The sequence below is a fragment of the Solea senegalensis genome, linkage group LG1 (assembly GCF_019176455.1).
Source record: "Solea senegalensis isolate Sse05_10M linkage group LG1, IFAPA_SoseM_1, whole genome shotgun sequence".
Classification (NCBI taxonomy): domain Eukaryota; kingdom Metazoa; phylum Chordata; class Actinopteri; order Pleuronectiformes; family Soleidae; genus Solea; species Solea senegalensis.
The window spans coordinates 23,331,908-23,356,775 of record NC_058021.1 but is presented as its reverse complement, the minus strand read 5'-3'; the positions used below and the strand labels follow the sequence as shown (position 1 = coordinate 23,356,775).

The following is a 24,868-nucleotide window of genomic DNA, read 5'->3' as shown; positions in this document are numbered from 1 at the left end:
TTCACGTTTTTCTACTCTTTCTTTGTCCCAGTGCTTCTCCATGGTGATATGTAGGTTACTTTTACTTCCATGGTTAAAAAGAGCTCTTAAATTAACGTATATACATAAATAAATACAAATATATACATAATATAACCACATCTCTCGCTCTCTTCAACTTTGCTTTTATTGTGAAAGCAAACCCGGTGTTTCCGCTGTCCTTTTAAAAACCTCCTTCGATGTTGATGTTTTTTTTACCAGATTATCCTTCAGTTCCCAGAGCGAGCGCGTGTCAATCGGACATGAAGATTTAATGACCACGAAGAAAATCTGTCATTGAGGTTTTGATTTTGTCTTTATTTACTTAGGCTTTGGCCGCTAGCTGTCCGGCTAGCTAACGCTTCCGGTTGTTCTTTTCAACTTAGAATCCCCAATGTAACCGCAGCCTTTTAAAGTCAAGGTGTACTCTGTTTGTAGTTAACCTAACGATATAAGTATATGCATTTTTATTTGATTTACGCGTGTGTACGTGTGGTTCTTTTTTTCCCCTTCCATATCTGAAGTGATGTTGAATGACGCATTTATTTATGTTATATTTTGAAGCGCACCACTTCCGGTTCCGCGTTGTCAGCATTGCAGCTTGACGCCGTTGTTTTGAAAACAGGACCGAGCAGCAGCATCAGCAGCGGCGGAGCGACAGCGGCATTGCGGTATTTCAGCGCCGCGACCTCCGTCACGAAAATAATTTTTTCTCGTTCCTTTTACGTAGATGGTTCACGTCGTTTTTATGAATTTGTATTTAAATATTTTCCTCATAACGGAAAAACTACTCCCCAGCCCCCCCTCAACTAATGCAGACGTTTAACCACTGAATGACAGCGTCGCTCTCCCGCTGGGAGGGAAGCTGGTGCGGGTCTCGGTGGTGAGGCCGGAGGAGGATGCCCTTGACTCGAGAAAGGAGGTGGACTTAAGGAGGTGAAGCGGACCTCCTCCACCACCACCACCACATTCTTTACATTGCCAGTGGAGGTGACATTGTGTTGTTCACCTGCAGCGGCGTCGGGGATGCTGCAGAAAGCCCCCCCAACTTCATTTCGTCCCTGGCGGCCAAGCACCAGCAGCAGCCCCGGCCCCGGAGCTCTCTGTGCCGGCCAGGCTGAGACCCGGCCCTGGTCTCTATCTCCGGATTACATGTGCATGACAAGATAAACAAACCGCAGAGGCTGTGCTGCAGATAAGCCGTGAGTCTGCTCTGGCTTTGCTTATCTTTTTTTGTTGCCTTTTTTGGAGGGTGGGGGCCTCTTTAGGTCACAGGGACTCTGTCTGTGGGAGCACATGCAACTATTAATAATACATGGACTGGGCAGCACACCTCATGGACTGTAAATGGATGAGTATCATATCAACCTGCTCTCACAATTTTTTTTATTTGAGCCAAAATTTATAAATAACTAAAATTGAAATGAGAACTCTGAAAATGTCCTGAAATATCGCATTTGTCTCACCGTTAATGAGAAAAAGTTAAACTGACTGATCTACTTATCCCACTTCTGTGCTGAACTGGACTTTTGCGCCACCTACTGTTAATGTTAGTGATCCAAGTGGACAGAAACACACATACATGAGCACTTTCTTGCCTTGAAACCGGATAAGGTTTCCTTTTTTAATCTCATAAAGAGCGGTGGTATTGACTGAAAATAATGGCAGACCACGAAGAAGAGGAGTTGTCCACGTCACTTCAGAAAGACGACGGGGTTTCCAGTGAGCTTGAGGATCCCAGCGCAAACTTTAAATCTACAAGTTTGCCGGTATTAAATGATGCCGAGCCACAGAAGGAAACCTTGCTCGCTAGTTCTGTGCAGCTGTCCATAACAGCGGAAGAGAGTGCGGAATTCATCCAGCTCCCGGCTAAAGCGGAGTCCTTCGAGGCAGAGTCCCCAACAAGAACTAACTACCCGCCCAAGTCAGGCAAGTCAGCGCTGAACAGACCAAGCTCGTACATGGAGAACACGGAGATCCGGAGGAGTAAAACCGCAGTGAGAAGAAAACCCCCGGGGTTCTTTGCTTCCAGGGTAGCACAGATCCGTCTGCCCTGCAGGAAGTACCTGGGTCTTATCTTACAGGACTCCCGCTGCTTCCTGTTCTGCATGTGCTACCTAACGTTCATCCAGTCACTCATGGTGTCGGGCTACCTCAGCAGCGTCATCACCACCATCGAAAAGAGGTACAGCCTCAGGAGCTCAGAGTCGGGCCTGCTCGTCAGCTGTTTCGACATCGGGAGCCTCCTTGTGGTCGTCTTCATCAGCTACTTTGGTGGGAGGGGCCAGAGGCCTCGCTGGCTGGCAGTCGGTGGGGTCTTCATTGCCGTGGGCGCCGCTCTCTTCTCCTTACCTCACTTCATCTCCCCGCCCTACCAGATTCAGGAAGTCAACTCGTCCTCTGCCAACGAGGGCCTGTGCATGAACAGCAACACCAGTGGCAGGGACCGCGTCGACATCACTTCCTGTCCCAGAGACCAGGAGGGCAACGAGCACAACCTCTATGTGGCACTGTTCATCATCGCTCAGATCCTGGTGGGCATGGGATCCACGCCCATCTACACGCTGGGGCCCACCTACCTGGATGACAACGTCAAGAAGGAGAATGCGTCGCTGTATCTCGGTAAGAGTTCTCAACTTATTTTCAAACATGAGAGGCTTTACCAACCAGGTTTGAAAGCAATGTAATCAATGAAATGAGCTGTGCGCTGATTGGTTTGAGTAAAATTCTCAGGTGTTGCATCTGTAATCTTAGTAGGATCAGCTGATGCTCCTATTAGGGGTCGACCAGTTATCAACCTGGCTGATTATTGGGCGCCAATATTAGGCATTAACGTTATTTTTTAAATTTAGCTCACGAGGGAACAGTTTCGACCTGGGTTCCCAACCCGTTCATATCAAGGAGCATGGAGTTCACATATTCTCCCTGTGAGTGTGGGTTTTCTCCGGGTTCTCTGGATTCCTCCCACAGTACAAAGACATGCAGATTTGGGGATTAGGCAAATTGGACACTAAATTGACCGTAGGTGTGAATGTGAGAGTGAATGGTTGTTTGTGTCTATGTGTCAATATAGACCCACAACCCTCATGTGGAGGATAAAGTGGTACAAGACGGATGGGCTTCTTCCTTAAAGGGGACATATTATGCAAAATCAACTTTTTAACCATTTTAATACTGATATTTGGGACTCTGGGGGCCCTACCAGTCGCCAAAGTGTGGAAAAACAATACTCAGTCATGTTTTCGTGGTTCCGCTTAGTGTAAGTATAGGCGATAAAACGCTCGATGTTGAATTCCCTGCGCTTATGACGTCAGCATGCGCATTTCACCGCGTATGTTACCGCCCCACCAGTACGTTTACTTCGCAAGCTCCACCTTAGCTCCACCTTGTCCCTGCGAGAGTGCAGGCGAGGGAGGAAGAGCGCTATTATGTCAACAAGGCGGGACAAATGTGCTGTTGGTGGCTGCACAGTGGAGCACAGTGTTTTACAGAGGATTTTATATATGAAGCTAATGTGCCGGATAAAGTCAGCAAACGTGTGTTCGTGTGTTCGCACCACTTCACATCAGACTCGGTCGCCGTATTTAGTCAGGGGACGTATTTCACCGACGTACAACACACAAATTGTTAAGAAAAGATCACATAGAGCTCATAACTGACCATTCTGACACGTCCTAATTAAACATATTTGTAGTAGTAAAAATCCCCCAATTTACCTAGCAAGGTGCAGAACATGGCTAAACGAGTTGAGTAAAATATCTAAATGCAATTTTTCTGACATGCGACTGCCGATTGATTCGCGACCTATATCTTTTGAAGTCACACTTAAGTTAAATATTGTCGTACATGTTGAAAACAACATGACAGCACATTAACTGCAAAACTTTAAAAGCATAACTCCATTCCATCATGTCCTAATTAGCAGTTTCTTCTTCAAAAGACGAAAATATCCTGAAATATTAACCAGTTTCTCAAATGGGAAAATGTGCGTGTACACGTACACATTTGCAAATCTGAAGTTGATTTAGTAGTCAATTAACCCTAATAATAAAAATAAAGCAGTTTAAGTTGGTTTATAAATGAAATCATTGATATGTTATGCTTATTTGTTGTAACTCTATATACTTTTTATAATCTAAGCGTACACCTTTCTTAATGGATTTTTTTCTCATTGTTTGGTCTGTAAAATGTCAGATGTCTTGTTTTTGTCCACAAACACAAAATGATTCAGTTTTAATGATTTTTCTTTGTTTTTGTGGAGCAAAACAAACCAGGAAATATTCACATTTAAGAAGTTGAAGAATCCGAGATACTTGTTTTAATATATTAAAAATGAAACAATGAAATCCGCGAGGAGATTACGAAAATAGTTGAAGATTTGATTTAGTGATCGATTTATAATCGAATAATCGTTGTAGCCCTCACACACACATGGAAAGTTTCCCAATCACATGCCTCCTTAGAAGTTCTCGGCCCAGCTGCCACAAACAAGGTAAAGCCTAAATAAAGCTGTGTTATTATGAAAGAGCACCAGGGAGGGAAGAGGGAAAGGGCTTATGTACATTCCTGAAAATTGTGTGTGTGGGGGTGGGGGTGGGGGTGGGGCAGAACTAAAGTTACAAAGTTGGTAAGTTTAGAAATGATTCTATAAATAAAAGAAGAATTAGATAGAAAGTGTACAAAAAAATGCAGATTTCAAGCTAAACTATTCCAATTTTTGATAAATAATAGTTAGAACCATCATGATAATTCAGGTCGTCTGGATTTATTTTAATTTTATGGCTTTAGAATTGTCAAAGAAATGTCCAGTGAGGTAGTTCCTCTGGCCCTTTTTTCCAAGATAACTTTCACTTTCCTTTTCTGGCAGTTATTGTTTTGTTGTTTATTGATTCATTTTGTGAACAATATGTAGTTCCGTATCAAAAACCCCTTTTTCTCCAATTTTGACACATCCTTGTCACAATATTATTTTTTGTCTGTGCATCTGCGCCATTACCTCGTTTATGAAACCCTAAAGTTTCAGAACAGTTCAGCCACTGCTGAGAAAATAGGGTTTTATTGTTTTCCTGGGCTCTGCGAAGCGGATCAGCACTTCCGTATGTCGATGATGTCATCAGTATGCCTCACCACTCCTCTCACCACCGTAGCGCCTCCTGGTGAGGGCACTAGTACGGGCACATCCGGTTCCGTACATCCAACCGCAGAAGTAGAAGAACTACTCTTGTTGTAGCTGCTGAGATGCAGAGCATCCACCGTGCCAGAGGGGGAGCTGTGTATCTGAGAGCTGGCCTACCAATTACGTCACTTCCAGATACCTCAGATACCTTCTGAGGGTGTGATTTTGGTCTGAAACAGCGCAGCTGACGAGAGCGTCAGTGAGGAGATATTTTGATATTTTTGATATTGGGCTTCTTATGCTACTGAGCCTCCTTAGGTTATTACGTTAGTGGCAGAACATGAGAAGAATGGACAGAGATGATGTCTTTAGCAAACCTGAAGCCACCCTGTAGATTCTGCTGGAATGTCGTCCATATTCGTTTAGCTCGCTGCTCTAACTCTGCATCACTGTCTAAATCAAGTTTGATCGAGGGCATACGGAAACAAGGAGGTGCTTTACTGGCACGGGACGGTGTTAAACGCAAACAGAGATCAATCTGTGTCATTTGACTCGAGCTTCACTTCTCAGTTTTCATTTTAAAAGGCATCAGCTCTGCTCAGGATACGCCAGACGTCCACAGTATATTAGTGTGTTGAGCATTTAAAATGGAACTGAAAAATGTGTCTGACTTAACAACAGTCACTGTAGTACCTATGCCAGGCCTGTATGTGGCACTGTATCATTGCCTGACATAGATGCCCAAAAATTGAGAAAAAGAGCAGAAGGCAAGGATATGACATCTTCATTTTCTACACAAAAATGTGTGGATGAAGTTTTGGGATTTTTTTTTCTGGGACCCGTTTTTTTCAACAAAAGTAGCGTTTTAGGTTGTTCCCAAAACACAGATACGATAAAAAACTTTAGAGAATCCCTTATACTCTTAGAAGAGTTGCGTTGGAAATTCTTCTTATACTTATTTGCAATTTCATGCCATTTACTTGCTTTGTTCCGACCTTTGTGGATGCATTCCATCACTTCTCTTTGAAGTGACAGATATTACAGGTGGAAACAAAAATCATCATCTGGAATTTCTGGAATCAGCAACGATCCAGAACTTAAGACTTTTAAAACTGTGTTTGTTAACAGCAGGCCTATCGAGCTTTAGTTATTTCCACAAGCTTCCATTTCATCAATCGCCTTTCGCCTCTTGTTTGCTTTCTTGCTCTGCATCTCCACGACTGCAGCTCTGTTCACGGCTCCATGACTGACTCAAAACGCCAGTTCTGTGTGAATAAATAGCTGATGTGAGACAAAACTTTTGTGTATTCTCCTGAACTTGGACCAATGATTGAGATGGCCCAATGATGCCGTTATTCGCATTTTGCTTCCAGACTCATTCACGTGTCACAACTCGATTGTCGTCAGTTGTGTCTTGTGTGGTGTGCCATTTAGTTGTGTTGCTGTTGATGTGCAAAGGCGTCAGCAGGAGCTCCTGAAAACCAAGTGTGAAGAGGTGTAAAACTAGTGTTTCCACTTTTTATACAAGATTCTGATGTCTGTTTAGCTTATCGTAATATCTGTTTCTGAAACAGTTGTTTATTTGGGAAAGTGGCAGCTTTAGTAAAGACAAAGACAAGGGTCAGCACGTCGTCTCCGTCACCCTGATTTGTCACAGCTTGGGTGCAGCATACTTGCTTTTTCGTCTCTTTAACCAACAATTATGGTTCCTTTTGGCCCTGCTTTGCATTAACCTACATATGAGATGGGAGCCAAAGGCGGGAGCAGACATCCATTAGAATAATTCAGCACAATATTGCTTTGTAAGGCCAATAAGAGATGCTCTGTTTGGCTCTGAAACGCGGCAGCAGCAACGCTGCAGAAACTTTAATGAGCCATCACAGCGGTGCAGTAGTGTCGTCACTTTTCTACAAACTCAGCTGCTCGTCTGCATGCCTCGTCTCTGTGTACCTCTTCCAGGATTTGTTTCCTTCCGTTTAGTTTCTTAACAAAAACAATTATCGATAACAAATGTCAGGTCAGTTTCATGTCCTTGTGATATTACAGAGCGTCCGGACAACAAAAGGAAGTGACCAAATGTCGTCCTGTGGATGAATGAATGGATGAATTAAAATATCATTAGCTGTGGTTTTAGCTTTGTCTGCAGACGTCGCCTCGAAAGTTCTTGCGCCATTTGCGTCAACACTCGACTGCACGTACGATAGCTGTTTTTCTAGAAGTAACGTTATCCGTCAGAGTTGTTCCTCCTTTTAGAGGTAAATTTTACAGTGTCCAACACCACCAGTGGGTATTGGGTACCTTGCTCAGGCCCTTGACCTGGCTGGCATTCTAACCCTCTGGCTACAAGCCCAATTCACCTCTTCTCCTCGTAAAGCTAGCCAACTACAAACGGGCTCAGAAAACCTTTTTGTTTCTGCTGAAAATAAGGTCTTGACAGTAGTACGTATGTTAGGGAACACCCCGTAAACACAATCCAGACTTTTCATGTGTGTGGAATGACCTAACCCTAACCCAGCGCTACCAGAACAGGGGTGTCCCTGTCTATTTTCAAGAATCTTTTGAAGACCCAGCTCTTCCAAGAACATCTTTTGTCCTAGCACTCACCTTACCCCCTCCCCTGCACTCTCATCCTCACTTTTTCTATCTAGACTACTTCTTTGTAGCTTATTTCTCTTTTGTAAGTTGTTTTGGATAAAAGCCTCTTGCTTAAATGTAAATTTAAAATTTATTTAGAATGCTACATTTCTTCCCATTAATCCTTCTAAATGTCAAACACTGGAACTTTTTAAAGAAGCAAAGTTTGTGTTGATTCTTTTTGTGCTAAAAATAAACAATAGCTTAGCTTCACAGGTTGCGCTCCATGGCACTGTTGAATGTTATCGACACAGACAAAGTGAGGCTCATGAAGACCGGGGGCAGACAGTGCTTCGTCAGCAGGTTGCCATGGCACCGCAGCTATACCATAACACTCCACTGTAAAACCCCAACACACAGACACACACACACATAATCTGTCCTCAGCTCTGTCTTTGTCCGTTTGTCCCTTTCACAGTGGTTTACTCCTGCTGTCCAGCAGTGGGACACAATTGGCAAATGCAGGCACTCCGGTTTTGTTGTCTTTAAAGATCTAATAAAAGTCCAGAGACGTCGGCAAGTCCAACTCTGACTAATGTTTTTTGATTTACGACAGATCAGCTCTCGTTGAACGTGTCCACGTCTTAAACCTCTGAATGTGACTTTTGTCTTTCATTAGTTCTGATTTACTGCTGCCATTTGTCTCTTTATTTTTTACGGTGTCGGTCGCTGCCACTCAGGATTGTAGGGAGCGACGCTACAGATGCTACTTTTGCGTTGTGTGGGTGATGGTGATGCAACAGCCTGGCTACTTTATAGAGTTGAGAATCACTCTCACTCATTTTACGCATGTATACAAAAATAAAATGATGATGTCATGAAAGCAGACATTGAATTGCAGGCACTGGAAGAGTTTGACTGATGTGGGAATTTTAGAAATCTGTTCTGCCATTGGCCAATATTTGTTGCAGAGACCTATAAAAACACCAAGAATCTGAAACACACAAATAGTGAGCTCTTCTATATATCTATGGACAGACTGACTGCCAAATAATGAGCTATACTATAAACCAGCGGATGAGTGCCAAATAATGAGCTGCTATCGATATTCACCAGCAGACTGTTAAATAATGAGCTATTCTATACATTCACGGACAGACTGACTGCTAAATAATGAGCTATTCTGTATATCCACGGACAGGCTGACTGCTAAATAATGAGCTATTCTATATATCCACGGATAGGCTGACTGCTAAATAATGAGCTTTTCTATATATCCATGGACAGACTGACTGCTAAATAATGAGCTATTCTATACATCCATGGACAGGCTGACTGCTAAATAATGAGCTATTCTATATATCCACGGACAGACTGACTGCTAAATAATGAGCTATAATATATATCCACAGACAGACTGACTGCTAAATAATTACCTGTTCTCTCTGTCCACTAAGAGGTTGCCTGCAAAATAATGAACTATTCTAAACCAATACAGATCCAAACACATCAGTTTTTTATCCCTCTTCATCAAGTTACATAACACGACAGTCCACCGGCAGCAGGTTTTTTCCCTTTTTTTCCAACTAGATAAGAGATTATCCTTGGTGCCACAAGGTCCCCTTGGAAAGCCTGAGCCCTCAATCCTGTCGCTTTGCTCCATCATCCCGAGCTCAGATGATGTAATAGTTGAGAGGAGAGTTGTGATGAAGCATCTGCGAGGATGATCATCTGATGAGTAACTGCTCACCCTCCAACAGCTGCTGGCATTTCTGGAATATAATGACTTCCGTATGAAGGGAAAAGGGTTGTAAGATATGAGGAATCTCTCAGTTAAGGGTTAAAGGTTGTGTTCACACTGAACGCATGTTCTTTGTGTCCACGTTACACAACGCCTCGCCTTTCTTTGGGGGAACAGATCTCCAGAACGTCACGCATCATTCTGTCACACTGCTACACTCTTAAAGAAACACCGCCATTTTGGCAGGAAGCCACACTCGAGCTCCAGACGTCAAGTGTGGTCACAGCACCACCAAGGATGTAGAACAGGGCCGGTTCTGGATTCAACCTGTTGCTTTAAACGTCCGGATCAATCACACACACATCCTGTTCCTCTTTCAAAATAAAAGCCCTCCTGTGTCTCAGTTGCATGCACCCATTCACGTCTTTTAACCCTGTTTTGTTATGAAACCACTGAGCCACTGGAGTGGCCACTGGAGTGGCTCAGTGGTTAAGACTGCTACCCTGTGTGCGAAAAACCTCATGGTCGCAGTGGTCGCAAGTTTGACTCCACCCTTGGCCGATTGTATTCAATTCCACTGTAAGTTGCTTTGGATAAAAGTGTCTGCTAAATGACATGTAATGAAATATGTCATTTAGCAACGATGTCTGTGTGGCTTCATACAACATATTCAGGGTTTTACTTACAGTACAGATGAAGATTTAATTCTTAAGAGTTCCCTAAAACTGACAAATTTGTTCCTTGTGGCAGAAAACGTCACCTTCCAAAAAATAATACAATTTAATACAAGCCTGAAATATACATGTAAATATTAATAATAAAGCCAGTATGTTTACACAACTCCACTGTTTTAAATGCAATCATTTCCATAAAATTATTATTATTATTGACATTGATTTTGGGGCCACACGGTGGTGTAGTGGTTAGCACTCTCGCCTTGCAGCGAGAAGACCCGGGTTCGAGCCCCGGTCGGAACAAGGGCCTTTCTGCATGGAGTTTGCATGTTCTCCCCGTGTGTGCGTGGGTTCTCTCCGGGTTCTCCGGCTTCCTCCCACAGTCCAAAAACATGCAATGTGGGGAATAGGTAAATTGGACACTCTAAATTGACCGTAGGAGTGAGTGTGAGAGTGAATGGTTGTTTGTCTCTAGCTGTGTGTGGCCCTGCGATGGACTGGCGAACTGTCCAGGGTGTACCCCGCCTCTCGCCCGATGTAGCTGAGGTTGGCACAGCACCCCCCGCGACCCTCGAGTGGAGGATAAAGCGGTTAGATGATGACTGACTGACTGACATTGATTTTGATGCATTGTTATTTTTTTTTGCAGTATCAGATTTAAAAAAACAAAAACAAAAAAACAACCTAATTTCTTCCTGTTGACAACAAAGGTCCATTTAAAAATACTTTTACTGATATTTTTGAAAAAGGTTTTTTCTGAGTTGTTTAAACATGCTGGCCCTCTAAAATCCCAGATAATTTTAAAGTATATTTCAGGCTGAAGTAGTTTCAAAAGATTGACACGTTTTAAAGTGGAAAAAAATATTGTAACGTATAATGTTTTTACAGCTGTTTTTGGAGAAGGTAACATTTTTTGCGGCGAGGAGCAAATAAGTAAGTTTTAGGCTGATTTAAGGAAGTGAGACGACCAAAAATGAACGTCTTCTGGAAAATGTGAGCTATATTCATTCAACACAGCCAAAATGGCTGAACAACAAAAAATGGAATGGCCCCAGGAACTCTTATAAAAGTATATTTAAGACAATTTAAAGCAGCAGACACACACTTTGTTTGTGAAAATCTAGTTTGAAAAGATTTTACGTACATTTTTGAATACATAGTTGTAGTAATTTAGCAGCTGTGACATTGCTGTAAAGATTGATTGTCTGCCACTGTTAATATTTTCTGCATTAAACAGGAAATGAACCAACAGATTATTCAAAAACAAAGTCAGTCAGTCATCATCTAACCGCTTTATCCTCCACCAGAGGGTCGCGGGGGGTGCTGTGCCAATCTCAGCTACATCGGGCGATAGGCGGGGTACACCCTGGACAGTTCGCCAGTCCATCGCAGGGCCACACACAACTAGAGACAAACAACCATTCACTCTCACACTCACTCCTATGGTCAATTGAGTGTCCAATTTACCTAATCCCCACATTGCATGTTTTTGGACTGTGGGAGGAAGCCGGAGAACCCGGAGAGAACCCACGCACACACAGGGAGAACATGCAAACTCCACGCAGAAAGGCCCTTGTTCCAACCGGGACTCGAACCCGGGTCTTCTCGCTGCAAGGCGAGAGTGCTAACCACTACACCACCGTGTGGCCCCAAAAACAAAGTCATTTTCAGTTAAATCAATCTGCTGTCTTTTGGTTTGTGTTTTGGCCACGCTCGGCTTCAAATGACTCAAAATAAGAAAGGGACTACACTAATTCGATGTTTCGCTTTAAAGAAAGTTGACATTTATTATTCCCGAAAAAGAAAGAAATCAAATAGATAATTTGGGATAATTATAAAATGAACAAATCTTCCTCCATGTCTGAACATTTCACACAAATAAAACAGTGTTTTTGTCGGCCGTAGACGCGGCACAAGCAAGTTGTGATTTTATTTTGAAAAGTACGATACTGGAGATTTGGGACCGGACCCAGTACCTGGCTCTGTCGGAGTTTTTCAGTCACGCCATCAGTGGATTTTTGTGTCAGCCTTTAACTCCGGCCAAGGAATTTAAGATTTTAATTCCCTCTAATTGGAGAAATCCACTGCTGCTGCTGCCGCCGCCACTGCTGCATGGTCATATGATGTGCACACATGACCTCCACACACACACACACAGGGCCTTTTGTAACACTCACTTAATGCTAGATTAGCTTTGATTTGAAGCGTTGCATAAGGGTTGGTTGGACAAAAAGTTTTTCCCTTTTTTTGCTTTATTAGAGAAAGAAAATTATGTTAATCTATATTAATTAGTATTTTTATGGCTCCTGGATTTGTTCATATTCATATATTTATTATATTAAAAGGATTGTTGCATGGGGTAGAATCCACAGTGAAGTTTGTAAACCACTCACTCTCCCACACCAAAGCCCATAGAGAAAATCAGTGATTTTAGCTGCGGGGACACAGGAGCTGCTGTTCCTCTGCTGCCTCATGTGGTCACTTTGTGTCACTGAGGTCAATCTGAAGGAAGGTTTTAAAATGCTGAAGTAACAAAATAAGACATTTGAATTTAGTGATGGAGGCAGACACAGACAAGAGTACCATAAATATTGGCTTGACTTGAACTGAACACAAAGTCCGATGGCTAAACAACATGACGTCTTGTTTTATTTTTAAATGCATGTCTCGCCTCAGTTGCAGAAATGGCTTATTGCAGGATTAAATATATTCTCATCTGTGTGTTTTTTTCCCTCCTATCCTCAGCCATCATGTATGTGATGGGAGCACTGGGCCCAGCGGCGGGTTACCTGCTGGGAGGAGTCCTCATCGGCTTCTATGTTGACCCCAAGACTGTCGTCAACATTGACCAGAGCGACCCACGCTTCATCGGCAACTGGTAACAAGAGTCTGTTTGCTTTTAGTCTGATGGAAATGTAAATTATGACCAATGTCGAGTCCCATTTTCAGCAAATCTTAAAAAAATGTGTAAATCTCCGTCCCCAATTTACCCCAGTGGTTCCCAAAGTCTGGGAAATGATTTTTTATCAATTTACTAATTCAAAATGATATTAAGTGTTAAATACATGGCTGTAAATTAGTCACTACATTAGGAAAGAATTTGCAGGGTTGTTTGCCATCTTTAAAATAGTGTAAACCACTCACTCTCCCACACCAAAGTCAATAAAATCAGTGATTTTAACATCACACACAGGCGTTGTTGATCCACTGCTGTCTCGATCACTAATGTGTTATCTGGCGACTTCGCCTTTAAAAACCTTCGTTCAGCAAAAATAGAAGATATATGAGTGGACAAAGTCCAGTCCGAGCCTGGTTGGTGGAACAATAAACACCGAACAATAAAGAAAAAAACGACCATTCTTACAAATGAAGTATCTGACGAATGAATACACATTAGATGAACACATTAACACAGCTACATTCTGTCTCGAATAAGTTAAAGATGTGCATTCCATTGCAGTTGAAAAGTAACCAGGAAATTCCTCATAACAAGCATGACCCAGGACAGTTTTTATGACACATTTATGGGCCCATCCTGGACCAGTCCTAGAAAAGGCTTTTATGAAAAAACGCAGATACTTCCTATATTGGAAATAAGGGGTCCCGAGGTCAAACCTGTTGTTGATTCTTTAACATTTACGATCATATGTTGTGTAGGAGGAGAATGTTAGAGAAACCCTTAAAAGTATGGACCTGCTCCTATGCAGGCAGAATTGTTCAGAGATTCGGCAGGAACGTTCTCCCAAGCTGCTGCAGAGCTTGGTCTGATGCTTGACTTAACCAAATAAAATCCCTTTTGTTTGGCACAAGTCTTGTGTCAGAGGGGTTCTTTCTACACCATCAACTCATCACCTATCATTCGTAAAAAGAAGGAAGCCTGACTAAAAATGACTCAAATCAAGAATCAAGCAAAACCCAGTGCTTAGAAATTGCAGTTCTTGTTAGCTGATATTTCATATCCTCTGTAAATCTGTAGTCATTTGTCTGTTTTTGTCGTTTTACTGCTCTCACTGATGCCATAATCTCACACAATCTCGACAACATAACCAGTGACTCACCAGCAGCCACGGCTTCCTACATGAGTCATGAGTGATGATGGCAGAAAGAGGACCGATGACTTTGCCAGTGATTCATGTGCTGACTAAAGTTTATTCATTTTATTCCACCACCTTCTCGTGTGTGTCCAGGTGGAGCGGGTTCCTGCTGTGTGCTGTGGCCATGCTGCTCGTCATCTTCCCTATGTTCGCATTCCCCAAGAAGCTGCCGCCCCGACACAAGAAGAAGAAGAGGAGGAAAAAGCTGAGCATGGACGATCTGTCCAGCGACGACGACGTCCTCAAGGAGAAGAGCAACAACAAGAGCCAGGCGGTCACCTCGTCCATGGGCTTTGGCAAGGACATTAAAGGTACCGGAGATGTGATGTCACCGATGTCTCACCGAAGTGCAAAAATAAACGCTATAATTACAATACGACCAACAAAAAACAGGAAATTATACCAGAGAATATACAAAAAGAAACAAATACAAGAGACCTAGATCAATTTATAAACAATAAAATGAAATTGGGAGGAGAAAGATATGGAAGAGTGTCGCATTTTCTGAATGAATGAGATTTTTCCCTGGTTAAATTATATGATTAGCAGGACAGCTAACTCTCCCAGTGTCTCTATTTCATGGCAAAATAAAATTAATCTGGAACGTGTTTGCTTCCAGTCGAGCTCCCAACAAGATTCAGTAAAGTATCTCATTATTTCCCAAAAACAGCTGGAAATTAAAAAAAAGAAAATCCAGGAAAAATTCTGTCAGAATAATAAAAAAAAAAAAGTCAAAATTTCAATGGGTCCTTAAAATCCTTGAAAGGATTAAGGTGGGATTTTGAAAAACTTTCAAGGGCCTTGAATTTTATTACCAAATTCAAGGCCATTGAAAGTTTTTCAAAATCGTCCCTTAATAGACATGTCTCCCTCCACTGTCATGCCCTTCAGGGTTCGCACAGGTCCTTGAAATCCTTGAAAGTTTTTGGATTTTAACTTTTTTGTCAAGGCCCTTGAAAGAAAAGAAAAACAGTCAAAATTTAAGAAATGAAGGAATTATTTAAGTGATAAATGATCACGTCACAGGGGCTTGGGGGTTTGTATGTTTGCATTAGAAAATAGATTGTGATGTACATATATGTACATATTGTGATGTATATATAATAGTGTCATCAGCATATACACGGATTATATGGAGCAGTCAAATGCCAGATCATTGGGGGGGGGGCCCTTAAGCAGAGCCTTGAGGGATGCCTTTTGGTCGAGTCAAGCTTCTTCTAACGTGTCCTCCCTGTGTTAAATGGATGTGACAGGAATGTTGATGGTGTGTGGTACAAATAAACGGGAAGTCGATTCGGGAACGAAGGAAGTCACAAAATGCTCTTCTCTCCCCACCTTCATTCATTCATTCATTCAGACCTTCCCAAAGCAGCAGTGAGGATCCTCAGCAACGTCACTTTCCTCTTCGTCAGCTTGTCGTACACAGCAGAAAGCGCCATCGTCACCGCTTTCATCACCTTCATCCCCAAATTCATCGAGTCGCAGTTTGGGATCCCGGCCTCCAATGCCAGCATCTACACTGGTGAGTGGAATCAGCGCAACACGTTCAAGGCTCTAAATGTCTCCCGCAGAGACATTGACCATAATATGTACTTTTTCCAAATTCAAGGCCCATGAAAGTTTTGAAAATTGCCCTTAATAGACATGTCTCCCTCCGCTGACGTGCCCTTCAGGGTTCCCACAGGTCCTTGAAATCCTTGAAAGTTTTTGAATGTTAACCCTTTTCAAGGCCCTTTAAAGTTATTTTTTTTTTAAAAATACCCTAAATAGACATAGGTCATTGAAAGTGCTTGAATTTTGTGCAAGAAAGAACTGAAGTTGATATTTAGGTAAATGCCTTCCTACGCCCTTCTCTCTGCTCATTGACTAGAGATTCCGTGCAGAACAACGAGCGAGTAAAGTTAAAACAAGAGTGAGCGAATGACGACGTGATGTCTGGGAAATGATAAATTCCAGGATCTCTGTCTCACCAAAGACAAAGACTGACTTTGACCAAGATCCCAAGGACAATCACTTGTCCAGAGGCAGAATGTGCTGCAAATCAGTCAGCACATTCTGTTGAAAATTCACACCAAGGTGTGGGGACCCTGTTTAAACACATGAAGCTTTTTATGAATCGATATTTGCGTGTTTTTCCCCTCCAGGTGTGATCATTGTGCCCAGCGCCGGCGTCGGAATCGTCCTTGGCGGTTACATTATCAAGAAGCTGAAGCTGGGAGCGCGTGAGTCGGCTAAGCTCGCCATGATCTGCAGCGGCGTCTCTCTGCTCTGCTTCTCCACGCTGTTCATCGTGGGCTGCGAGAGCATCAACCTTGGAGGAATCAACATCCCCTACACCACTGGGTGAGGCTCTGCGACACAGGCAGGGGGCGGTAGTGAGTCATTGTCGTCAGGAAAGAGAAGCGACGTTGTCACTTCTATGTTCAGCTCTTTGTTTTGTGAGCTGAACATAGCGTGTTTTACGATCTCAATACTTCTCTGCCCTCTTTACGTAGTGTAGAGTCGAGCCAAACCCGACCCAAACACGACACATGCTCCATATGTTTAGTCAGTCAAGTTTGTTTTAAAAAAAAAACATTACATTTAAATTCGCCCTTTAAATTCACTCCATATTTTTTTTTATGCATTTTTAAAAAATCATTTAAATTCACTCTATTTTACTTTATTTTTCATGAAAAGAACTTAAAATAACTGTCAGTACACATGGCCGAACGCGACTCGAGCCTGATCTGTGCCCAAGATTTAGAGATTTATTATCCATATTTTTAATTTTTTTTACTCTGTTTCATTTAAAAATCTGTCTGTGGACGAACCCGTCCTGACAGGACCACAGCTCACTGTAAGTGTAGATGCTAAATGTAAATAAATAAATATAAATTTAATCAAAAGCCAGACTGAAAAGGAAAGTTTCAAGTTCCAAGGATGTTGAAAGGTGTCTTAAAGGTCCAGTGTGTAAGAATTGGTGACATCAAGTGGTGAGATTGCATAACAAACAATAACAAAGGATTCTTTAAGTTACTTCTGGGTCATTTGTTACATTTCCTCTCTAAATGACCTTTAAATGACACAGGAGCAAAACAAAGAAGATGTCTGCTCATATTTGCAGGGTTTTTAACTGCCACTTCCTGTGTGCAGTGTGGTTCTTCTCTTCTCTCACATCCTGGCCTGACAGAGTTAGTTTTTATCGCTCATCTGTGGTCGGCTGCGTGGAGGAAGTGAGTTTTCAGACGATGGAACATGTCCAGGGTACAGAGCGGAAGATCCTTGGCTCAATGCCCTTTTAGTCCCACCTCCATCTTTTCTGATCATTTTTATCTCGTTATCATTGATGTATTTCCTCGTTTGCATTTCCTCCTCCAGTCGTCAGGATGTCAGGTGTCTCTGTCCTGAGCAAAAAGGCAATGATCCAAATGTTAAGATCACATGAGCTGAACTGTGAGTGCTGACTGAACACTGTCCAGTTGAAAATGAGTGATTTTAACATCACACACAGAGGAGTTGTTGATCCACTTCTGCCTCCATCAAAGCGGAACGGCACTTCTGTTGGCTAATTACGTCACTGGTGAATCTCACCGCTCCTGTAAACAGCAGTGCCTCCTAGTCCCGGTACTAGAGTCCGGGCACATCCGGTGACGTACTTTCAACCGTAGAAGAAGAAGAACTATTCTCGTTGTAGCTGCTGAGCGTATCGGTTGAGAACATAGGAAAAAAGGTTCAGAAAAAAGGTTCAGCGAGTGTTTGTTCTGTTCTGGGTTGTGATAAACAATACCAGATGCTCCACAAGCTCCCCGCCAATGAGCAAAGAAAAGCTCAGTGGATATCTTTCATATTTGATGGGAATATCCCTGCTTCATTTCCCAAACACCTCCATGTAAGCGGCAACCACTTCATGGAGGATTGTTACACAAACTTCGGACAATATAAAGCAGGATACACCTTTCCCTCTGGAAAGGTGTATCCACCTTTCCAGAGGGGGAGCTGCGGGTCTGAGAGCTGACGTGCCAATTACGTCACTTCCAGGTAACTGGCCAATCACAAGACAGTCCGTGTTCTGTGGGTGTGGTTTTGGTCTGAAACAGCGCGGCTGACGAGAGTGTCAGTGATGAGACATTTACATCGGCTCGTTTGTAGTGACTAGGACGTTTTTGACCATAAAAATGACTTCATGTTTGTAAGTACACCTCCATATCTCACATACAAGTGAGATAGCACCGTGCTATGGCCTCTTTAAAATAGTTCTTTTAGAATTACTTCAGTGACACAAAGTGACCACAAGAGGCAGCAGAGGACTAGCAGCTCCTGTGTCCCCGCAACTAAAATCACTGATTTTCTCTATGGACTTTGGTGTGAGAGAGTGAGTGGTTTACAAACTTCCTGTTGGAAAAGTGTGTCTAACAGTGAAGTCATAGATGGTGTAGATTTTATCGGTTCTCCAGGGGGCGCACAATGCTGTCAGTGCTGACTCTTTTGGCGCATTTCCACCGGCTCTACTCGCCTCGCCTCGCCACGCCACGCCATGGTTTAAGTAGCGTTTCCACTAGCATAGAACCTGTTACCAGGTACTATTTTTAGTACCTGCTCAGGCGAGGTTCCAAAAGCGCGCTGAGTACCTACTATGCGATGATTGGTCAGACTGCCGGCTGCTGACTGGCCCGAGTCCTGTCACAGGAAGAGACGTCCCACACACAAATCAAGCCGAACAGTGATGAACTGTAGATCAGTTAAAACTACTTAACAATCCTAAAAACGTGGGTTAATCTCCACCAACCACAGGAGTCTGGTGTAAAGTCACTAGTCACTCGTTTGTGTGTGTGATGTATAAAGCGAAGTCACCGCAGTTTCTTTTATGCAGTGAAATGCAACCTAATTGTGCCGAGGCGAGGCGAGTAGAGCCGGTGGAAATGCACCATTTGTCAGTATCTCATGAAAAACACACACAAAAACCTGATGGAACAACTTTTTCTGTTTCATCTCTGCAGACCGACTCTGACCATGACCCAGAGGAACCTGACCGGTGGCTGCAATGTGAACTGCGGCTGTAAAATCCACGAGTACGCTCCGGTCTGCGGCTCGGATGGCATCACATACTTTAACCCGTGCCTGGCCGGCTGCAGCAGTGTGGCCAACGACAGCACGGGGGTAAGAGACAAGGACACTGGAGCCAAAGCATCCGTTTTTATTACGATAAATTTACACTCCTGACAAATTTGATATTCGTGTTGTCGAACTAAAACTCCGCACTCTGCTCCCCAGAGTCGTAACTACTCAGACTGCGCCTGCGTCCAGAGTCGGCAGGTCATCACGCCGTCGTCCGGAGGGCAGGGCGGCAACCAGCTGCAGCTCGTCATCGTCAAAACTTACCTGAACGAGAATGGCTACGCTGTGTCGGGGAAGTGCAACCGCACCTGCGGCACCCTCATCCCCTTCCTCATCTTCCTCTTCATCGTCACGCTCATCACAGCGTGCGCTCAGCCCTCCGCCATCATCGTCACCCTCAGGTATGAGCGTCTGGTTTCGTTTCAAACATATAAATGTTTTGAGTGCCTCAGTGTGAACGTTGATGTGTTGCAGGTCTGTAGCGGAGCAGGAGAGGCCGTTTGCTCTGGGAATGCAGTTTGTTCTCCTCCGGACGCTCGGTGAGTAAAATCCCTGCAGGAAAAACCACAGATACCAATGATTATTCTTTAATTAGTGCCAGAGGAGGAACTTTTGTAAAGCCCTTATTGTATCTGCTCATTAAATCTTTAAAATCCAGACAACCTCTGATTTGTGGCGATGTCGAGAATAGATGTTCTCTTCTCCTCTTTCTCCTCCTCCTCTGTCCTCCCTCTCTCCCTCACTCAGCCTACATCCCAACACCGATTTACTTTGGTGCCGTCATCGACACCACCTGCATGCTGTGGCAGCAGGACTGCGGTGTCCACGGCTCCTGCTGGGAGTACGACGTCACCTCGCTGCGCTTCGTCTACTTCGGCCTCGCCGCCAGCCTCAAGTTCTTTGGCTTCCTCTTCATCTTCCTCACCTGGTACTCCATCAAGTACAAGGAGGAGCGGGTGGAGCGGTGGCTCAAGCGCCACCTGTCCCCCGTCGACACGGTCGGCAGCCTCGTTTGCCACCCGGGTGGCCACAAGGGCCATGCCCGCACACGCTCCTGCCCCGTCAACATCCCACGAAGCGACCCCAACGCTCTGCCGGCTAACGGCCCGCTGCGCGCCGGCCCCCTCAACCGTGGCGTCAGCACCCAGAGTTGCCCCGGCAACGAGATCAAGGGGTTGACTCCTCCCCCTCCGGCTGCACCGTCACCTGCAGCCACGCCCGCCCCCACGCCGGCCCGATCACTGGAACGTGTTTCGGTCCGAGTCTGAGTTTTTTTTGGGGGGGGGGGGCTTAGCAATGATGCGGAAATCCAGTCAGCTGGATTTTAGCTCGCGTCAGAGGCTCCGCCCACCACAGGGAAGTCCGGCTCTCATCTCCAAACTCATGTTGGCTGGCTGAAAGCTCTAACTGCAGGTCAGAAACCACAAACTGGAGTTCCTGACTAACCCTGAACTTCTGGAACTGTTGAATACTTGAACTAGTCTGGAGACTGTGCAGCCTGGAGACCCCGGCTCTGCTGCAGGACTTGGCAAATCTCGTTGAATAGTAAAAACAACAAGCGGCAGCCAGGTGTTTGTCTTTATTGTCCACCAGCCGCCACAGCAAGAAGACGGAAAGCTTTTTCTTCATCACTCGTCACCACCTCACCCTCCCTCACCCGGCAATACGTGCCTTCCATCTCCACAGTACTCACACCTCACGTGTAAAGAACATATACAGACGCACCTGTGTCACACCGGCACGACTCCAGCGTGGTTCTGGTTCCAGAAACCAAATTTTGAACTGGCCGCCAAAACTATAGGGGTTAACTTCCTGAGAAGCAGCAAGCTTTGAATTAGAAGAAGGAAGGACCTTGCTGCCACTGTCGATGGTGGTGGAACTTTGTGTAAACGTGGACTGGTTTCAGATGTCCATGACAGAAACTAGAACCTGATCGGGAACCGTGCCGGTGCCCGTCTCTGAGAGTAATCTCAGAATTTTTCAGAATAAACGTCACCTGAGCAGGTGACTCCTCCTGCCTCTTCAGCTCATGCCTGTGTGCTGCTGCTTCTCCGTCTTTTTTTAATTTCTTAAATATCGTGTGAGTGATTTCTGTTTTACGAACTCTGCATATCATCAACACTCAAAAAAAAACAACAAAAAAGGAAAAACAACCATGGAAATGTGAGACACTGCGATCGAGCAAGTGTTAAGAACTGGAAACCGATGGCATGGTGCTATGTATAAAAAGAAGAAAAAGATGTTTAGCATCTGTTTTTTTTTAGGGTTAAAAACTTTGAAAAGAGGTCACTGGGCTCAGCAGCTTTACTTTCCCATGTGACGTAAATCCTTTTCTTTTGTTGCTCTGCTGACACATGTCGTATTAACACTGGAAGTCAGATTGTTTCACACAATCACAACCTCCCCCACTGCCACCCACCCCGATAAAGTGGTTTAACCTGAAAAGACAAAAACCACAAAGTCCCAGCTGGATCGGTCACTGAGGTCCATTTGCAGGATCCTGGAAGAAGAAGAAGAAGAAAGAAGAAGAAGCCGTGTTTGCTGAAGTTTTGGATGTTGACATTGTACTCACACAGTTAACGCTTGATGGTGGATGTGCCTGATACATAACAGTATGTCGTGTTTGTGGAACGTCTGCCGAGCGGAATATCCTGAACCAATCCTCAGTTGCAGCCCTAATCTGCGTTGCTGAGGGACAGCGTTTGTTATGGTCAAATTTTTAGCTACTTATACATCACGTTCAACAACGAGGAAACACGTCACAGAGACGTTCTCCATCACCTAAGTTCTGTGTTCATACCTCAGGAGTAAACGTTTTCATAAGTTGAACTAAGATTGAGTATAATCTTAACGATACATTCCCCAATGTACGTTGTACTGTTTGAGATTGAACAATCACACGTGTTTATCTTACAAATTTGAGCATTTGTTATTGTGTGCCACAGCGAGCATGAAGTAGTGTAACCGTAATATTTAGCGACGCGTTGCGAGACTGCATTAAAAGTACAGCAACGTATCTTCTGTGTGGTAAATTACGTTCTTACCCAGTATCGTTTCGGAAGAACCCGATGATGAAAAGAACAGGAGGAGCATTTTGCGAACACTTGAAATGTGGAACGTGAAAATTAATAACACGGTACCAGCTTCTGCGCCGTTCATGGAAAAACTAATAATTTTCTTTACTACTAATTTTTTTTTAGTTCTTTACAATTAAACTATGAATAATTCCAATAAAGGTTGCGCAGTGAAGAGGAAGTGACCTCAAAGTGACATCGACAACCGTGTTTTTGACCAATCGCGTAACGTTCTTTTTTTGTTATTATTTAGCCATAAACGTATTTTGGTAGAACCCTGGTAGAAAGATTACCACTTAATACGTAGCGTTACAATTTTTAGTAATATGTAGGGTATTACGTTGCATTCCATTTACATCAGAACTCGGAAGTTAGCTAGTTTCAGAGAAGTTGCTAGCCAGTCGTTAACAATCTCTATGTGGTATTTGTCGGACAAAAGTGCTATTACCATTAAAATTAGTGCGTGTTTGGAGGCAGCCATCCCAGGAATCCGAACCCAATGCACTTCTGATGTTCTGAATTACGATAATATCTTTTTTCTAATGTACTAGCTTGGTAGCAATGGAGGAAATAACATGATAATATTCCAGTATTACAACGAGAGCTGCGTCGCATTTCTACGTGTGTAAAAACACCCGAGATAACGTTCATATTGTCACAATGAGTGTTTTTGCGTTTCATAACTTCACAACCTCCAACTTTGTCGCGTTACCTTTGTTTGTTTGTTATTTTTGTCTTAAATATATTTTTAGTAAAAGCAAAACACATTCTACCAGTTTGGAAAAGAGCGCCACCTGGATAATATTTTGTTAGAATGTGGTATTGCCACGTTATTCTCATATAATAGCTTAGTAATAACTATGTAATAAGGCGATAATTCAGTATTTACAAAGTAATACCTCTGTAACAAGGATTACTGAAGGCGACCGTCAGTGTTAAAGTGCATTCACACCACACAAGATGTGAGTTTTATCAAGTTGTGATTCTTCACTTGACGTAAAAACATCCTTAACATAGGAATTAGCTAAGTTTGAGTTTTTAGAAATCCTGCGTATTTGATCGCCACATGTAAAATTCTGGGATTAAAGTATGAATTCTGAGTTTAAAGTCCGAATTCTGAGATTAAAATCCGAATTCTGAGATTAAAATCCGAATTCTGGAATAAAATTCTGAGATTAAAGTCTGAATTCTGAGTTTAAAGTCCAAATTCTGAGATTAAAATCCGAATTCTGGAATAAAAGATTAAAATCAGAATTCAGAATTTACATGTGGCACTAATACTATTCCGTATTATCGGCTTTAACTCCGACTGAATTTGAAGAATTTTACTTGGTCAAATAACTTTTCTTTTAATTTTTTACTATTAAAACAAAATTTCTGCCAAAAAAAACGCAGCTGATTCATCTGCCGATCATTAGCATAGCCATTAGCGTCAGTGCTCAATATCATACATTTCAGCAATCCGATCTTTTAAGCGATCAATTTAAAAAAACGCCCGAAGTGAACAGTGCAAAAGAAATAAAGTTATCACTGAGAGCATCGGTGTTGTTTTCTTCCTCTTGCTTTGTGTCTGGCGCAACATAATTCACGCAGAAGTTAAAAAAACAACAAAAAACACTAACATTGGGAATCATGTTATCACGGTTTTATAGCGACTTCACCTGGGTTTAAAAATCCGACTAATTTTAGCGCGAAAGAGACTTTAGGGAAGTCCGAATGTTATTGTAGGTTCTGTAAAAAAAATCAAAAGAAAAAATCTGTCTTTGTGACAGCAGGGGGCGCTATACCTCTGTACACACGTATAGATGAGTTGTTTTTTTAAATCAGTGTTATATTTATTTCAGACGTACAGTCTTTTAAAGTGAACACACACTGGACAGAGACGTTGTGGAAATGCGTGGACTCACGTTCACACTCGTCTCTCACTCATGTCATGAAAACTCATGAAAATGAATAAAAATAAAAGAGTATTACAGGAAAATCTGTGGTCGTCTTCTTTCACTGAGTGCAGACATGGACTAAGTTTTATTTTCACAACAAAAAGAAAATCATTAAAACTGAATTATTTGTGGACAAAAACATCGTCAACATTTTATTGATTATTTCCTTATCAGTGAAGGTTGCTTTCATGTCTCTACTCTGTTATTCATCAATTATTCATCAATTACTGAACTTTTTTTTAGTTTAAAACCAGTTTGTGTGATTTTTCAGCTTCTTAAATGTGAATATGTTCTGGTTTATTTGCTCCATAAAACAAAGAAATCATTAAAAGTTAATTCTTTTTAGATTGTGGACAAAAACAAGACATTTATGTATGTATATATTCAATTCAATTCAATTTTATGTGTATAGCGCCAAATCATAACATACATTATCTCAAGGCACTGTACATAGACAACATCAAGGAGAGCAGAGAACCCCAACAGTTCACACAATGAGCAAACACTAGGCATCAGTGGAGAGAAAAAACTCCCTCTTAA

General features: G+C 42.9%; 1 protein-coding gene across 1 annotated transcript; it reads left to right on the top strand.

Annotated features, from left to right (window-relative positions):
• Positions 1-256: 256 nt before the first annotated feature.
• LOC122774489 (solute carrier organic anion transporter family member 5A1-like) lies at positions 257-24,369 on the top strand. The gene is made up of 9 exons (XM_044033833.1): positions 257-2,640; positions 12,869-13,001; positions 14,311-14,528; positions 15,575-15,739; positions 16,362-16,560; positions 19,197-19,356; positions 19,471-19,715; positions 19,789-19,853; positions 20,062-24,369. The coding sequence occupies exons 1-9, from the start codon at positions 1,680-1,682 to the stop codon at positions 20,580-20,582; spliced, it is 2,667 nt and encodes an 888-aa protein (XP_043889768.1). The 5' UTR covers positions 257-1,679; the 3' UTR covers positions 20,583-24,369.
• The last annotated feature ends 499 nt before the right edge of the window (positions 24,370-24,868 follow it).